The 19,214-nt window shown below is 42.1% G+C and overlaps 1 protein-coding gene across 10 annotated transcripts in view; it reads left to right on the top strand.

Annotated features, from left to right (window-relative positions):
* Positions 1 to 19,214, top strand: part of atp2b2 (ATPase plasma membrane Ca2+ transporting 2) — a 125,484-nt gene that overhangs the window by 21,437 nt on the left and 84,833 nt on the right. For 8 of the 10 annotated variants that reach the window (XM_061687313.1, XM_061687311.1, XM_061687321.1 and 5 more), the window contains exon 2: positions 11,039 to 11,630. In XM_061687313.1, coding sequence (XP_061543297.1) covers positions 11,429 to 11,630 — 202 coding nt within the window. In that variant the 5' untranslated portion in view covers positions 11,039 to 11,428. The remainder of the gene's footprint in view (positions 1 to 11,038; positions 11,631 to 19,214) is intronic. The other 2 variants (XM_061687314.1, XM_061687312.1) reach the window with 1 other exon arrangement.

The following is a 19,214-nucleotide window of genomic DNA, read 5'->3' as shown; positions in this document are numbered from 1 at the left end:
ATCTTTGGAAAAGTTAGTCTTCAATCAACCTATCATCCATGTTTTTGAGATGTGGGAGGAAACCAGGAGAAAACCCACGCACGGGAGATCATGATACTCCACATAAGCGAGGCCAGATTTTGAGCTCAGAACTGTGAGGCAGATGTGCTAACCAGTCAGTCACCGTGCCGCCACTGTGAGCAGTAACAAACTACAATGGAAACAAGCCTTTAAATCATTTTCCTTAAAACATAATGGCAACAATTCCAACTTGGTGGAAACAGTTTACCGAAGACCCTTCAATGTTACCTTAGGTACCATAGCACTGTGGTTGATATCCAACAGAAGGATGCAAAAAATAATACAGTATGGATCAGATATTTTGGTACCCTTCACAGCCTTTGGCCATGAAAAACATAGTGTGGTACCAAATTGGGGGTATTTCATCCATATTTTCTTCCATTTTTACTTCCTGTTAGTGTCCTGGCCTGTTGACCTCAAAATGTTCTCCTATTTTGCGGGTCTACACAGGAGAAGGTGCATGTTTCACACTTTTGGCATGTATGGGTTTCATTACATTTTTCTACTGTAATAATGTAATGTAATGCACTAGTTTTAAATAATACTTACTTTTATTGTAAGTCATACAATCATCAACCAAGTGTCCAATGTCTGCTTTTGTGGCTGAAACATTATGTACAGCACATCTAAGGGCCACAGCCTGCTTTGCACAATGAGCGTTTGGAACGCGCTCGTCTCGCGACTTAAAATGTTACGTTATTGACTAGAGTCTGGGGGGAGCACATTAGCGGCGGTTTACTCTGAGGCTAATTGGAAAAGTATGAAAAATGTTAACGCAACGACTTACATGGATTTGAGGTAGGTCCTTTTCTGTTCCTTATGGTGAGTCATACGGAAGCGTGCCAAAAATTGGCACAGTTCGGATCAGTTATCAGCAGTTCATTCACTTTCTTTTCTCTTTAAGCCTTACCTGTACTATGATTGACCAGCATTTCGGGTGCTAATTGTGCAATCATTGGACAGTCTCACATGGCAATCATTATAGCAACATCACTGTAACTTATTGTAACTTAATGGGAAAAGTTTGGGGACGGTCTTTCTCTGTTCAATTTGAGACCAGAAGGGTACCAAAAATGGTAAAATATGGCTTCCCTTATGGTCTCCTTTAAGTCCAGCCTGTACAGTGATGGCCCAGCATTTCAGGCATTATCCGTGGACAGTCCTTGGACACCACTGATCTCTTAAGGTGTCTGTCAAAAAGGGAACGTGACATGTTACGTTTGATATTTCCTTCCTTCTTCCCTTTTCTAGATTTTTTTGTCATTGCAAAATGTTGAATAGAACCCTAGGAATGCATTTCACACGGGCTAAAATGACTAGCGGTGATTCTTTAATGATCCTTTTCTTTTGTTCTTTTAGCAGTACGATAGAACTGCTCCACTAGCCAGCCATTTCCATTCCACCTTAGCTCCCTGTAGACAGCTGAATTCAAAGATAGACTAACATCCCTTTCTATTTCCGATCCTCCTTTCTAGGCCTGATGCCGTTGTCCTATTTTACAGTCAAACCTTGCTGTCAGTCCCCCTTTTCCCCCCTCCTCGGTCTTCTTCCTGTTTGGCTGGATGTATACTGCATGGTTCAAGTGAAACAATTGTGATTTTTTTTCTCCCCTCTTGAGTGGTACTATTGTGAACAGAAAAATAACCACATAGATATCTTCTGACTGGGATCAGGCCTCTTCCAAATGTGGATCCCAATCTGATATGTATTGGGTATGTGCCGATGCGAGTACAGTATAAACCCACAGATCAGCTATACGCCATCGAAATACACAATTGGTGATGTATACGTTGTACATAGCCATGTTTGGTCAAACAACAGAAATGAAAACATGAAGACTTTTTAAAAATTTTGTTTTATATCGGTTAGAACGTCTGCCTCATAGTTCTGAGGACCGGGGTTTAGGCCCCGCCTGTGTGGCGTTTGCATGTTCTCCCCGTGCCTGAGTGGGTTTTCTCCGGGCACTCTGGCTTCCTCCCACATCCCCAAAACATGCATGGTAGGTTAATTGAAGACTCTAAATTGCCTGTAGGTGTGAATATGAGTGCGAATGGTTGTTTGTTTCTATATGCCCTGTGATTGGCTGGCAACCAGTTCAGGGTGTACCCCGCCTCCTGCCCGATGATAACTGGGATAGGCTCCAGCACTTCCATGACCCTTGTGAGGATAAGTGGCTCAGAAAATGGATGGATGGATGGATAGTGCGTGTAAAAAGAAATAACCCTGCGAAGCTTAGAGGTAGACATTTTGCTTCAACCATTTTTGTAATTGAATTATTGGAATAATTTGAGGCGGCACGGTGGCCGACTGGTTAGAGCGTCAGCCTCACAGTTCTGAGGTGCGGGGTTCAATCCCTGTCCCCGCCTGTGTGGAGTTTGCATGTTCTCCCCGTGCCTGCATGGGTTTTCTCCGGGCACTCCGGTTTCCTCCCACATCCCAAAAAACATGCATTAATTGGAGACTCTAAATTGCCCGTTGCCCGTAAATTGCCCATATAATATATACTATGGCATGTGAGTGGGAATGGTTGTTTGTTTCTATGTGCCCTGCGATTGGCTAGCAACCAGTTCAGGGTGTACCCCGCCTCCTGCCCGATGACAACTGGGATAGGCTCCAGCACGCCCGCGACCCTAGTGAGGAGAAGCGGCTCAGAAAATGGATGGATGGATGGAATAATTTGATTAATTACTGCAGCCCAATTCGCGTCGCAACCTCCAGTTAGCTCACCAGGCCGTTTCCAGTAGCTCGTCAAGGAGTCATGTTTGACTTGTGACTAAATTCTAAATTCACATCCAATCAATATCACAGCTGTCCCGCCCCCTCTAGAGATTCAATCACAATTTTTCAGGTTGCTGTCAATCAAACATTTACGCTGAGGTGTGGTGGTGACCAGGTGTCAGGATGTTAGCTGGCTAGGCTACCACCAATGGCAGTGGCAAAGTGCAGTCACGTCAGTAAGAGGCGAAAAACATAATAGTTCCACAAAGAATGAGAAATTGACTTTTGTTTCACAATTGTGAGCAACAAGTGTTTGTTTCTGATCTTTGACCTGAGTCAGGCAGTCGGTAAAATTTGCAACATGGAACGGCGTTTAACCACAGAGTCCACAGCAACTTCTTCCAGAACTTTCCCACAGGAAACAGCCCCCGTAAAGAGAAGGTAAAAGAGCTGAAAAGTACTACCCAAAAAAACATCAGTCCCTGTTTATTACACTTGACAAAAGAAGGCCAAAGCATCAACAAAAGCATCATTTAAAGTGGTGCACATCCTGACCAAGCACAAAAAGCTCTTCACCAGCAGCAGGATCATTAAAGACCTATGACCGTGTTATTGCAGTCATCGTTCCGGGACCATAAAAAAAATCAGTTCTGTCCACGATTGTCCATATACAGTTTGGTGCGAACATTGTGGTATGCAGAATACGTGCTCTGTCTGTAGACACAGCGAGACAGCTAGAGTTGCACATTAACATGATTTTTTGATATTTTATGTTTGAAAGTGGTCAATGCAGCATGCTTGTTGGTGATTATTATCTCAGTTTATATTAAAATGTTCATGGTGTATGTAAGTTATTTTACAAAATATTTTGTAAAATAAAATAATTACAAAATATGAGTGCTTGTGTTACTATTTCTGAATGCGCATTATGTGCAAAACAAGCATATGGAAATTATCAATAATTGGTACTAAACATAAGCTCTCCATTATATTCACTCTATAAAAGTAGTTCACAGAACATAAATGATGAAAATATGCTGCATTAGACGTGTGTCCATCAATAAATAAGTGGAATGATGTAATGCCGAGGTTACTTTGTTTTAAATCAATAGGGGAAGAGTATGCCCAAGCCAACTAAACATTATGTAATTTGCAGAGGTGGGTAGTAATGCGCTACATTTACTCCGTTACTGTTACTCAAGTAACATTTTGGATAAAGTGTACTTGTGAGAGTAGTTTGAATGAACTATACTTTTTACTTTTACTTCAGTATTTGTGTGAAGAAGAATTGTAACTTTTACTCTGTTACAATGATCGACATGCCGCTCGCTACCTTTATTTATCCATAACTGCGCGTGCGATGTAGTTGTGACTTCATCATCCACTTCCGCATAGGGCACCGTTGTGGCCAATCCAAAGTGATCACGAGTGTCATTGGACTCCAATTCCAATTCACCAATTAGACGGCACACGATAGTCACATGACCGCACACAAGCCCTTAGTGGGCCAATCAAAGAGACTAATTTTCGTGGAAAAAAAACAGCCGTGCGAGTGTTTACTTGACAGACTCTGAAAAAACAACAGTTTTGTCATGCAGCTGTTAAATCGTGAATGCCCAAACGTGGACATTTCAGCCCACTTCTAACTTGAGAAAACACCTTGCGGTAAGTTGCACGTTTCTCTCTCTCTCTCTCTCTCTCTCTCTCTCTCTCTCTCTCTCTCTCTCTCTCGAACACCCACACGCACACACATGCACACATACACGCACACACACACACACTATCAGTAAGTCAGGTCAACAGCTTCTTTGTCCAGTAATTTAAGTGAATAAAGCAAATAATGTTTCTGGAGGGCCCACTGCATGTGTTGTTAGTTTTGGGCAGTTTAAAATTGAGATAGTGGCAGGTGTGTGTGGATTACCATACATTATTATTTTTTTTAATTTTATTTGTTGCTCATGCTCTGATTTTTTTTCTTTCAATCAGAAGTTACTCACGAGTTACTCTTTAGTATATATATATATATTTTTTTACTTCTTTCTTACTACTTTCTTACTCCTCCATCCATCCATCCATTTTCTACCGCTTATCCGGGTCGGGTCGCGGGGGCAGTAGCTTTAGCAGGGACGCCCAGACTTCCCTCTCCCCAGCCACTTCATCCAACTCTTCCAGGGGGATCCCGAGGCGTTCCCAGGCCAGCCGAAGGACGTAGTCTCTCCAGCGTGTCCTGGGTCGTCCCCGGGGGCTCCTCCCGGTGGGACGTGCCCGGAACACCTCACCATCTGGCTCCTCTCAATGTGGAGGAGCAGCGGCTCTACTCTGAGATCCTCCCGGATGACCGAGCTTCTCACCCTATCTCTAAGGGAGAGCCCGGACACCCTCCGGAGGAAACTCATTTCGGCCGCTTGTATCCGGAATCGCGTTCTTTCGGTCACGACCCACAGCTCATGACCATAGGTGTTAGTAGGAACGAAGATCGACCGGTAAATTGAGAGCTTCGCCTTTCGGCGTAGCTCCTTCTTTACCACAACGGACCGATACAAAGTCCGCATCACTGCAGACGCTGCACTGATCCGCCTGTCGATCTCCCGTTCTATTCTTCCCTCACTCGTGAACAAGACCCCAAGATACTTGACCTCCTCCACTTGGGGCAGGATCTCGTCCCCTTTCTGACTCCTTCTCAAGTTAATATTTGGAGGGCTACTTTTTACTTTTACTTGAGTCATATTATGCTAAGGTAACAGTACGCTTACTTAAGGACAATATTTGGCTACTCTCCCCATTTCTGGTAATTTGCATTTGTGTATTATTATAATTCACTTCCGTGTTTGCACTGTCTGCTGTTGATGCCTGTAGGCGTTTTTCCCATTGATCGTACGTGTGGTTTGGATCTGTACCTGTATCCATATTAATCCGGATACAACTGAATATGAAACTAGCTCAATAAATGATTAACAAATATAATGGAATTTTGCACTACTGTATAGTAGTTGCTCACTAAAAACAATCTAAGCCAGTGGGCCTCAACATTTTTAGACTAAGTACCACCAAAAAAATAGTTAGCCTTCCATGTACCAAAATCATGACAACCATAAAAATACTATAGCGTAGTAAGCCTAAGTGCTCAGCAAAAACAAGACAGAAGCTTTAATTCTAAAAATAAATTGTAATATTATTTTGTGGATATTTTGTACTTAAAAATAGGAAAATAAAAATATACATGAAAATGATTAAAATAAAATGTATTCTACACAAGTAAAAAAAAAAAATCCTACAGTATCTAAATGTTTGAAAACAAACAGTTAAAAAAAGTTAGATTGCAACTCCATTGTACTTCAAATTAAGTAAAATATTACTTAATTTGAAGTACAGTAAAATATTGTTTGTTAATTAATTACAGATTTAAAAAAATCATATTATGTATAGGTGGCACGGTGGCCGACTGGTTAGAGCGTCAGACTCACAGTTCTGAGGACCCGGGTTCAATCCCCGGCCCCGCTTGTGTGGAGTTTGCATGTTCTCCCCGTGCCTGCGTGGGTTTTATCCGGGCACTCCGGTTTCCTCCCACATCCCAAAAACATGCATTAATTGGAGACTCTAAACTTCCCGTAAGTGTGCATGTGAGTGCGAATGGTTGTTTGTTTGTATGTGCCCTGCGATTGGCTGGCAACCAGTTCAGGGTGTACCCCGCCTCCTGCCCGATAATAGCTGGGATAGGCTCCAGCACGCCCGCGACCCTAGTGAGGAGAAGCGGCTCAGAAAATGGATGGATGGATGGATATTATGTATACTCTTTTTCTATCCTTGAAGGTATTTTACAACTAATATTTAAAATATTATGCAGCACTGAATGACAACTCCCCAACTGTAATATATTATTTATTTTTCCCCGTTGTTCCAATTGTTTTATGGGAGACTATTTTTACAGTTCTTAACAGTATTAGTGGGATAATGTTTATTACTGTGGTTGTGGTTTGGAGTGTTATGCTGCACTGCGCTGCATTATACTGAAAGGCCATAATAATATTTTGGTGACCTCACCTAATGTAGTGGTGGCCTGTGAGTCAATCACCCCCAGGGGATTCTATTGCACTGCTTTTTCTCAGTGACAGGGGGCGCTGTGTGCCAGTACTCCTGCCACTGCTGCTGCTGCAGTGGGCAAAGCTTAAATCTCAGCACTGAGCTCAAGGACATTTTTAGAAAGCTTGTCAGCTCAATGTAAGTACATGCTTTGCTTTCATGGTTAGTTGTTTTTTTTTCTACATGTGTACAAAGTTAATCCTTTTTGCAATATACCTGCCATGTCCATGTGTTATAGTGGTATGATAAGGTGTTTAAGGTATCTGCTCATATTCAAGCTCACCTCCCATATGGTGTTCACTTTCATAATGTCCAATTAGATGCACTTTCACTTTGGGTAAAAAAAAAAAAAAACGATTTTAATTACAGTATTCACAGTGTCTGCACTTCTCCTGCAGCGTGGGCTCGTGTTAGTCTTTAGTCACTGTCAGGTCATGAGAGCTGAAAGTGAGTGAGAGGAGACACGGACACAGTGAGAGATTTGGGGGCGGGGGACAAAACTTATGGAAGCACCAAGGAGTCCCACAAGAAGGCAGTGTAGTTTTTAGATAACATTTTTAAAAGTCAAATTCAATTCTGGAATGAAATGTGTCGAGATGAACGTCTGTCATTGTCCTCGCTTCCTATCATTTCCGTTGTTAGTATCTGACTGACTTCTTGCTCTTGCCAAGTCTCCCTGTCTTTCTCTTCTGTGCGGGGCAAAAACGTTGTCTGCCAACGACTTACAGAGGAAACGGAATGCAGCAGACTAGAGCGTATATCAAATTTGTTAGGTACATTAGGCACATTGGCCTTCTTGGGTCAGGTATCAGTCAAATTTGCTGCCGTTCTTCTTTGTTTAGACATGGAAAACTATTCGTAAAAGTTGGAATGAAGATTAGTTGTAATTTGTGGACAATTTGTTGAAAAGTAGGCTTTACACGATCAGGATTTTTGGGGCCGATCAGCGCTTTTAAAAAAATGGTAACCGATCACCGATCCGATCACAAGATGGAGGAATGTTTCTATTTAAATGACCTGTTCATTTACTGTATATACTTGTGTACTTAATTGCTCAAAAAATTATATTTACAATAAATAATGTATCTTTGTTCCTCTATTTATGCCAGTGAGGCATAGTGACAGACAGAACAAATGAATGGTCTTCAATTAGATGGCAGGAAGTAAATACAGTAATTAATGTATCCACTTTTTGTGACATTTTTGTTTGTTGGTGTGCCGTGATATTTTTCAATTGTAAAATATGTTCCTTGGCTCCATAATGGTTGGAAATCACTGCTCGAGTCAGATCGTGTATTCTAATCAGTCAGGTCAAACCAATGTTACATGACAGAAATAATGGGTGCTAACTTACTGTAATTAAATTGCTTTATTTTTAATTAAATTACTTCACCCACACCGAAACGTTAGAGCATGATTCGACAGAACGGCGGCATGTTTACGTCCAACCGTTCGTGCTAGCAGTAGCTTGCTAGGCTACATAACATTTTATTGCCTGATTGTGAGCCGTATTGGAAGTACGTGAACATACCTCAAGCAAGCCTTAAACGAACGTCCTCTCCTGTCCTGAGCACCGGTGACCACCAACACGCGTTTTTCTCCATTTTGTCCTTTTAATACAAAGTCAGCATGCTCCACTCTTGTTGTCGTCGCCACGTTAACGAGTGTATCCGGTCGCATTTGAGTTGACAAGATAAAGCCCAATGATCGTAAAAAACGAGACGCGATGGTATTGGAATACGAGATTCTATTGCAGTAGTCTGACAGTGCAATCGTGAACGAGCAAATTTGTCTTTATTATTCGGCATTACGTGTTGCCTGTCTCAGATGTGTTGTCTGTCCCACACCGCCAACGTTTTTTTTTTTTTTTTTTTTTTTAATAATTTCATTGGCCGTCAGCTATTTACAGTACTACGTCAAAAGACACACGACAAGGCTAAAAATAAACTAGCTTTTGGATTCAAATATACTGTGCACGCGACGACACGGAGTAAATGTCTTTTGCGGAGCTGATCGGTCCGGCGAATTATGACATTAAAGCCGATCAGCATAAAATGCTAAATATCAGCCGATATCGATCAGCCCGATAAAATTGGCGTAAAGTCTATTGAAAAGTGACATGTACTGAGAATTACTTTAGCGTTTCAGCCATCTCAGGTCAAACTCTGTCAAAATCAGTCGGGTTTTTGCTATGACATACAAAACAAACTCGAAGAGTGGTTGAAACTTGCAATTGGCAGAAAGCTGAAAAGGAACATGGATTTATAACTTTCAACCTTAATTATGATGTACATCTCTGCTCAGATATCAGTGAAAATCAGAATGATTCTTGTTCAAAAGCAGTAGGATTCTTGCGAGCCCAAAGACAAATTCAATCTTTAATGGTTTTGTTTGTTACTACCTGGTCATCTACAAAGGCGAATAGCTGGGTTCGATGCCCAAGGTAGAGTCGGAGGCCACGCAGGGATATGGCGGCAAGGTGGCGCTTTTGCAGGTGCTCCATCTGCTACCGTTGATGATGTCATTGCTTTGTAGGCAATGTAGTTTCACTTCGCTTCAGCGCTTGATTGTGTCCACATGCACACACATAAAAAGCACACTCTTTCCTGGGAGATCATTTGTTTGCTTTAATTTAGAGGATCTGGCCGACACAGATGCCGCCTTGGCATGGACACATACAGCCAACATGGATTCAGTTTACTGGGCGAACACAGTAGGAAAGTTTGGTGAAAAAGACTGAGAGAAATGATGCTTTACAGCGTGGAGAAACTGTACAAAATGAGGCAAAATAAACAAGAATAATAGAAAATGATGATTGGATTATCATTCATTGCTTGTGAGGATTCTTTTTTTAACAATGAGACTGAGCAGAATGGAAGCAGAAGTGTATGCTGTGGTGAATAATAAATAATGCATTTGCTTATGTAAATGGAAAATGTCCCATGAATACATCCATCCATCCATTTTCTGAGCCGCTTATCCTCATAAGGGTTGCGGGAGTGCTGGAGCCTATCCCAGCTATCTTCTAAATTGCCCGTAGGTTTGACTGTGAGTGCGAATGGTTGTTTGTTTGTATGTGCCCTGCGATTGGCTGGCAAACAGTTCAGGGTGTACCCCGCCTCCTGCCCGATGACAGCTGGGATAGGCTCCAGCACGCCCGCGACCCTAGTGAGGAGAAGCGGCTCAGAAAATGGTGACAATATGCATATTATGTATGTAGATGGGAATGTGAACAGCAGAAAGAATAGTCAGTCAGCAGCAATTTAAGTTGCAAGAAAGTATGTATCAATAAATATCAGCAATATTAACAATCAGCAGTGATGACTATATATTAATAAATAATATATCAACAGGATACTATTCTGTATATGCAGATGATAATGGGAACAGCAGCAAGAAGTCAGCATCATTGTATGCATCAAAAGAAGATGCAGGGGAGTGATTACTATATAGGAATAATAAACTGTGTACTATACTATGCATCTTATATATTGTATCCTATATGAAGATGTGAACAAAAGCAGCAGGAATAGTCAGCAACATTGTATGTAGCAAACAAGTTATTGGTGTATGATTAAATAGTCTGTATATAAGCAATTAAGAATGAAACAAACATCAGCAGTATTAGTCAGTATTTTCTGGACTTGAAGTGACAGGGTCCAGTGAAATGGACCCAGATGAGACTTGTGACGCCAACGTGACCCCCCTCCCACACCAGACTCCTCCAAGTCAGCCCATCCTCCCCGGCGACAGTGCGACGCTGCATGCCGCCTCTTCTATTTTGTCATCATAGCGCCGGCCGGCCTCCTGCCCCCGCACGCACACCTCCTCTTTCTCAGCATCCGAGTGGAGCATCCTCTTCTCTCCCTTCCTCATCCTCTTGCCCGCCGCTATCTCTCTCTCTCTCTCTCTCTCTCTCTCTCTCTCTCTCTCTCTCTCTCTCTCTCTCTCTCTCTCTCTCTCTCTCTCTCTCTCTCTCTCTCTCCCCCCCTCTTCTCTCTGGTTGTCCTCAGAATGAGGTTAGCGGCTCCGTTAGCAGCGCTAGATCGACACAGAAGCGGCGAGTTACCGCAGTGGCGGGCTGTGGTTGCAACTCCGTGCGACACTCCCGCGCCGTCCTTCACCTTCTGTCCTCTCGTAACTGACCTCCTCCTCCCCCTGTCTCCTCCTCTCTCTCCAGCAGTGATGGGGAGGACCACCATGTAGAGGCGCAAGCCCTATCGCAGGAATGGGAAGCCACGTATGGAGCGGGTCTGTACTGCAGCCGTGGTGAGCCTGAGACCCCACACCCCCCACACCTCGCGACCTTCTCAGGACCTGACCACAGGGGCCGTCCCACGCTCACCTGGATGCTCCCCAGTCTGTGCTTCGTCGCCCCCCCCCTCCATCCTCCTCCCCCTGCTTCTTCTTCTGCTCTGATGCTAAATTAGATGCTTCAATAATTGGATTTTGCCCACTTTTTAATATCTCCACAAGTAGCATTCTCATTTATTTATTCTTTTTCGTCTACTTGAACCCTGCTTCGGAGACTGATTCCATCCCTATTAGCAATAACTGACCGGCTGGCATCATGGGGGACATGTCCAACAGCGATTTCTACGCCAAGAACCAAATAAATGAGGGCGCCAACCACGCGGCGGGCTTCGGCTGCTCGCTCATGGAGCTGCGCTCGCTCATGGAGCTGCGCGGCACCGAGGCAGTGGTCAAGCTCCAGGAGGACTACGGGGGCGTCGAGGGACTGTGCAAACGACTGAAAACCTCACCCACGGAAGGTAAGTCCTCCTCCACCACACACACACACACACACACGCGCTTCTCTGTGTTTGTGTATGTGGGATGTCTTGTTGTACTGATGTTTGCATGACTCACATACTGCCGGGTTGGAGTCTTGGAGGAAGTGGTGTCGAAACATCCTCACAGGAGAGGGAGTCCCTTTTGAAACACATTTCCTCAGCCAGGTTACCTGTTTAGTATGCAGAGGGCTCTCATCCCTCACGCCCACCCACACCTTCCATGCCATCCTCCGATAAGGCAGTCAAATGAAGAATGTTTAAAGGTAATGTAGGATGTGGACAGCCCTCAATTAGAGGGAATGCTATAATTATTATGAAATGCATCCTAGAATTTTTTGCTATTACAAGAGGCCCTTTATGTATGCTCATATAGTCATTACATAGTTTACAAAATTTGTACTATATACAGAGCAACCTCTAAGGTTGAACAGTTTTTCCCATTGGAACTAATATAGATCAAATTAATCAATAGAAATCAAATTATGTCTATTATACAAAGTAAGTACTAAGTTACATTTTATATTTTTAGCCATCAAATAAGTGCAAACATATGTTAACCCATATAATATTACTTTGCAGTGAATTTGTCACTCTCCTATCAGGAAGGGAATATGGTATTGGCACAGGCAGCTTCATGCATGGCTTCGAGCTAAAAGGCCCTTTGCACATTTGGTTGTATACTTTGTGTTAAATCAGAGGAACCTCTGTATTTTCCCCATTGAATATAATGTCAATCAAAATCATGCGTTTCCATATTCAAACTGTGGCAATCATTAAAGTATAATCACAATGTAAGGCATTTTGTAAGGTTGAAGGACAACATATAAACTGTTAACTGTCATTACAAGTGTGAAAAATCAATTCAATAAATTCAATATTTTTTTTAATAGTAAGGGCCACATACATGTATGTGTTAAAGATAACCACAGCAAAAAATAACAGTAATAATACAATAGGAGCTAGCCAAGCTAATGCTGAACTAGATAGCGGCTAGTGGCTAATGTTAGCAGTGAATTCCACCTCTCTTCAGCCTGTAAATCATCATTTTTGCTCACTCATATCTACCCACTATCAATAAAATGAATAGAATGTTGCCTTGAAATATGGGTGACCCGACTTACTGGTGTTTCGAGATACAAGCCATCGTTTGGCGGATATTTTATTTTTTTGCATTGACTTGCAAAAAAAATGTAAGACACGAATGGTGGCAGTGAACTCAACTCCACAACCACAGGCAGACCCAGGGGGTGGCCAGGGCTGCAGCCACCCTAGACTGGAGGTGTGGCCACTCCACTGGCCACTCCCACATGCTTCGTGGATAATCTGGAAAATATGTTTTAGTGGAAGTTCAATCAGCACCCCCCACGATTTTTAAGTAAACAAATCTATTAATAAACTTTAGAGGTCAAGCCACTATGGCAAACCAACGTCACGAATATAAAAGTTACAACTACGATACACCAATCAAAAACACTGATGTACTTACCGTTGTTGGAGGAAACCCAATACAAAAAACAGTAAACACACAGGAAGTTGACTGAGGATAAATAAACTAGAATCAACAATATTCTGCAAGTAACTACAACACACGGTTGTGAGCAAGTGAATTGTACGACAGCAGTTCTCTGCCACAGCTGCACCTGCAAAGTTGCTAATTGTAGCTCACGACAGGTCTGCTGCAGGAGAAACTGGCCAGCTCACCCAGGCACTAACACGCAAAAAAACACAACTAAAAACACAGACATGCCTGTATCTCAAAGCACCACTGTATAGCAGTAACCTATTTCCAACAATAATTTAATTGGATTTTGTAAAAAAAAAAAAAAAGTCAGTATTAATAGTGAAACTTTATTTTATTTTATTGTATTTATTTATTTTTGCCTTAGAGTGAATCCCGTGTATTTGTGGTTCGGCATTAGCGAATTCGCTAACATACTGAAAAACACACTTTTTCCCTTTTTTATGCTCATGCCAAAGCAATCACGGAAGTAACCAAGAAAATATGTTGAAGCCAGTTGAGCAGTTTCATTTTGACATCCATCCATTTTCTACCGCTTATCCGAGGTCGGGTCGCGGCCACCTCATCTGGCTCCTCTCGATGTGGAGGAGCAGCGGCTCTACTCTGAGATCCTCCCGGATGACCGAGCTTCTCACCCTATCTCTAAGGGAGAACCCGGACACGCTGCGGAGGAAACTCATTTCGGCCGCCTGTATCCGGGATCTTGTGCTTTCGGTCACAACCCACAGCTCGTGACCATAGGTGAGAGTAGGAACATAGATCGACCGGTAAATCGAGAGCTTCCCTCTTAGGCTTAGCTCCTTCTTTACCACAACGGATCGATACAAAGTCTGCATCACTGCAGACACTGCACCGATCCGCCTGTCCGCCATATCGTTCCATTCTTCCCTCACTTGTGAACAAGACCCCAAGATACTTGAACTCCTCCACTTGGGGGAGGATCTCATCCCCGACCTGGAGAGGGCACGCCACCCTTTTCCGACTGGGGACCATGGTCTCAGATTTGGAGGTGCTGATTCTCTTCCCAGCCGCTTCACACTTTGGTTGGACTCCGCAGCCTTAGCGGAGTCCAACCCTCACTGGAAACGAGGTCTCACTGTCATTGCCCACGTGAGCATTGAAGTCCCCGAGCAGAACGATGGAGTCCCCAGCGGGAGCGCTCTCCAGCACCCCACGTTACGGGACCCACGTTACCCTTTCGGGCTGTGCCCGGCAGGGCCCCATGGGTACAGGCCCGGCCACCAGGCGCTCTCCTTCGAGCCCCAATTTAGACATACAGTAAGTCGCATTTTACTGCCATCTATAGGCAATTACAAACTTTTTATTTGGGGGGGGGGGGGGGCGGCAATTACCCACTCAGTCTCAACCCCCGCATATAGCAGGGGTTCACTGTACTTGAACATCTTAGTTTTTCAGTTATTTATTACAGTACATAACTGTAATGTGCCTGCTTTGATATTATGACAAGTTTGGTTGTGTGTACTTGGCATGTCGGCCATATTTGTGGAATGTCGCTGTGACTATGGTGTTGCTGTATGCATATTTTCAGTCCTCCTCCTTTTATCATATACACACTATATTGTTAATCACTCTAGCGTGGCCTTCCTCCGGTAATTCAAGCGCAGGTACTCGCTTTTCAAAACGCCCCTCTCACCATTGCCTTCATCTAAAGTCAGCCTTCAAGGCACCTGGTTGTTGCAGGACCGTCTTAATAAACAAGATTACAAACAGTGTTGCAGAACAAATGTGGTGAGTGACTCAGACAGGAGTCGCGGTGCTCTGCGATGCCCACAGTGTCGCGAGCGATATTTGAAAATGAAACTGATTTGCAAAGTGCAATAAAATTAGCATAAGTGACACATAATTTCTCACGAGCGCCCATTTTATTAGTGTGCTAAACACTGGTGGAGAATTAATTGCCTGTGTACCCGCACCAAATCAAAGACCAAAGTAAAAAAAAAAAAAAAAACTGAAACAAAAGGAAGAATTTTTTAATTATTCATAGGGTTTATATATCTGTCAGATTTGTTGTTGTCTTCTGTCACTGCATGAAGCACAGATAAAAAGATGACGCAATTCAGTTGATTAAGGTCATCCCACTCCCATTTTCCATGGCGATCCTCATAATGATTGTTAAACTTTGACGCCATACTCGGCCCACATTCGATAGCATAGGCAAAAAAGCTTTGCAATTCAGTATGGCCCATCTATTCACGATACCTGGTCCCAAATGTTTCATATTTATGGCCTAGAATTGTTGTTCTTACTGTAACTATGATTCTACTACTACGTTAGTGTAGTTTAGCAACAGACTGTGTACAATTCTGACTTAACGTACAAATTCAAGTCGCCGCCATTGAAATGAACAGAGGTGTCAAAAGTACTAGAACTCAGTACTTAAGTAATAAACTGATACTTGTACAAAAAAATAGTTGTAAAAGTACTGAAGCCACTCCATTATTTAAATAAAAGTACAAAAGTACACACTTATAAATGTACTTAATTTAAAAAAGTTAACTGATAATTTCCAGCCCAATATTCAAATACATATTGGAAGATTTTTGTATCTCTCTCTAGAGATAGGCCTGCTTTCTCTGAACAAAAAACAAAATAAAAATGACGAGCATTTATTTGTATTATTGAAATAAAGTTATATACAACATCATTAATTAAAAGTAAAAAAGCTATGTTTGTTTCAAACACATTTATTTGCCCACTGATATAAATGTGTGGAGTTTGCATGTCCTCCTCGTGCCTGCGTGGGTTTACTCCAAGCACTCCGGTTTCCTCCCACATCCCAAAAACATGCGTGGTATGTTGATTGAATACTCTAAATTGCCCGTAGGTGTGAATGTGAGTGCGAATGGTTGTTTGTTTATATGTGCCCTGTGATTGGCTGGCAACCAGTTCAGAGTGTACCTCTCGCCCGAAGATAGCTGGGTTAGGCTCCAGCACACGCGCGACCCTAGTGAGGAGAAGCGGTACAGAAAATGGATGGATGGATGTTATAAGATGAGTTTAAAATCGTATTAAACCATGTGTTGTATATTTACGGTTTAAACTATTAGTATAAGCAATTATTAAGATTTTTAGAGGAGCGTGTCGAGTACTTGCCTTATTTTGTCATTTGCGACAAGGCTCTTTCCATGTCCACCACGTAAAGTTGAGAATTACTGTATTCATATTTTCTCTGCTGGATCACAGACAGAAATTTCTCATTTTGTATTTCCCCCAATGGCCAATGCTGTGTATTCATATCAGTAATACAGAAACACAATATGTAAATGGGCTTTCAATTCTTCAAAAAGTCTCTGATGAACTGCGTGACTTATTGCGGACATGTGAGATTAATTGGATTTTCAGCAAGACAGTCGTTCTTTTGTGCCGCATTCTACTCAGATGACATGTTTCCATAACATGTTTAAATTCGTTTGTATTAGATGCATGGTTCTGGTGAAGATGCTAACAAGCAGGATGCCTGCGGTGTTCTGCTGGTGAGAATCCTTAATTGATGGAATGCATTATTACTTCGCTTCGCATGGAAACCTCTGCCATTTGCATTAGTGATCAATATGGCTGCGTCACTGAACATGTGTTGCATGAGAAATATGATTATGCTAATTATCTGCGAGGGTATTGGTTTGCTGTCAACTGTGTGTGTGTGTGTGTGTGTGTGTGTGTGTGTGTGCGTGCGTGCGCGTGTGCATGCGTGCATCCCAAAGGGCCGGCGGAGGCCCTTGAGTACGGCAGCCCTTGCTCTCTCTACTGGCCCTTTCACTTGATATCCACTGCACTTCGATAGCTACAGTATAAGCCATTATGCAGCATATATGCATAAAGCCTAGTCATATAGAAATTCCATTTTCACATGCTTGAGTTCTTGAGTGACTGTTTATTTATTAATCTGCTTTTAGATTAAAGCAATAGTAAGGAATATTTGTTTTCGTCCATCCATTTTCTTGACTACTTGTCCTCATTAGGGTTGCAGGTAACTGCGGCTCATACCACCTAACTTCTGGCAGGAGAAGTGAGGTGTACCTATCAATTGCAGAGCACATATACTGCAGACAAACAAGCATTCATACTTCAATTCACACTAATGGACAATTTAGAGTCTTCAATAAACCTAACATGTATATTTTTGAAATGTGGAAGTAAGTACCCAGAGGAAAAGATGGCGAAGAAACATGGTGAACATGACGTGATTTGAACCCAGAATCTCAGATCTATTAGGCAGACGTGCTAACCACTATACTAGGCCACTGTGCAAACTGTACAAACTACATGTAAAGAGTTCAAAACGCAAAAGCAGCAAAAAAAAAAACAAATTAAAAAAAAAAAAAATATATATATATATATATATATATATATATCATCATCCATCCATCCATCCATCCATCCATCCATTTTCTGAGTCGCTTCTCCTCCCTATGGTCGCGGGCATGCTGGAGCCGATCCCAGCTGACTTTGGGCGAAAGGCGAACTGCACCCTGAGTCCTTAGTTTGGATTGATATTACAGCAAAACAAGGCTGAGTACTACTATCATACCTCAGATTAGTTTCTGCATTATGAGACATGAAGAATCATTTTACAAATAATACAGTTTATTTATTGACAACTCTATGGGCACTCCAGGACACCATGCAGAGTATAATTAATGACAACTAAAGTACATGTAAAATATATAATTAATATGTTTACTACTGTTGCTTGAAATCATATTTTATAAAACACTAGACCAGTGATTTCCAATCTTTGTGGAGCCAAGGCACATATTTTACAATTGAAAAATCTTACGGCACACCAACAAACAAGAATGTCACAAAAAATGGATACATTAATTACTCTATGTACTTCTTAGTATCTAATAGAAGAGCATTTATTTGTTCTGTCTGTGACTATGCCTCACTGGCATAAATAGATGAACAAAGATACATTATTTATTGTAAATAAACAATTTTTTGGAGCAACTCAGTAAAATTGGATAATTTCCCACGGCGCACCTGAAAAGCGCTCCCGGCACACTAATGTGCCACGGGACACTGGTTGGGAATCACTGCACTAGACAACCATGTAAAAAATATATTTAATCAATAAAAAGTCCATCCATCCATCCATTTCCTGAGCCGCTTCTCCTCACTCGGGTCGCGGGCTTGCTGGAGCCTATCCCAGGTATCATCGGGAAGTATACCCTGAAATGGTTGCCAGCCAATTGCAGGGCACATAGACAACAAACAACCATTCGCACTCACATTCACACCTACGGGGAATTTAGAGTTGTCAATTAACCTACCATGCATGTTTTTTTTTTGGGATGTGGGAGGAAAACGGAGTGCCCAGAGAAAACCCACGCAGGCACGGGGAGAACATGCAAACTCCACACAGACGGGGCCAGGGATTGAACCCCGGTCCTCAGAACTGTGAGCCAGACGCTCTAACCAGTTGTCCACTCTGCCGCCCAATAAAAAGTTCTCATGGTAAAAAAAAATATATATAAAAGGTCTTACGGTCATAATAGTTTATTTTAATGCAAAAGGCTAACTCCAATCAAATTAATCCCTCCACTGTGATACAAATTAAGGATAATCACATTTAACGAGAATCCTTAGCCAACGAGCAAGCATGGTCTTCTCGCAGGTTTGAAAATGATTTCATAGTTTTCCCACAATTTCAAGTTGAGGGTTAGTGTTTATTCCACGTTATTTTATAAAATTTACCTTATTGAAAATACAAATAAATTTCAAGTGACCACAAATTGTGTGTGTGTGTGTGTGTTTTAAACTAATTACATTACACGCATACTCATTCTACTAAAACCTTATGAGAACAGGCTACTCTTTGCTTAATTTAGTTAATTAAACTAAATGTAAGCTCATTAACTATATTATGTAACATTGTTTTTGAAAAAATGAGACCAATTTATATTTGAAATCCGTAGCATGTATTGATTCTGTGGTTCCTTGCACTTGACATGCAGATGTGGAGGAGTGATGCGTTTGCTCACAGCATGTGTTCCCGTATAGGTGAGTGCGGGGTGAAGAAG

This window comes from Phycodurus eques, chromosome 10, assembly GCF_024500275.1.
Source record: "Phycodurus eques isolate BA_2022a chromosome 10, UOR_Pequ_1.1, whole genome shotgun sequence".
NCBI classification, from domain to species: Eukaryota; Metazoa; Chordata; class Actinopteri; order Syngnathiformes; family Syngnathidae; genus Phycodurus; species Phycodurus eques.
Note: the sequence above shows the minus strand (reverse complement) of the source record. Positions and strands in the feature narration are given on the sequence as shown.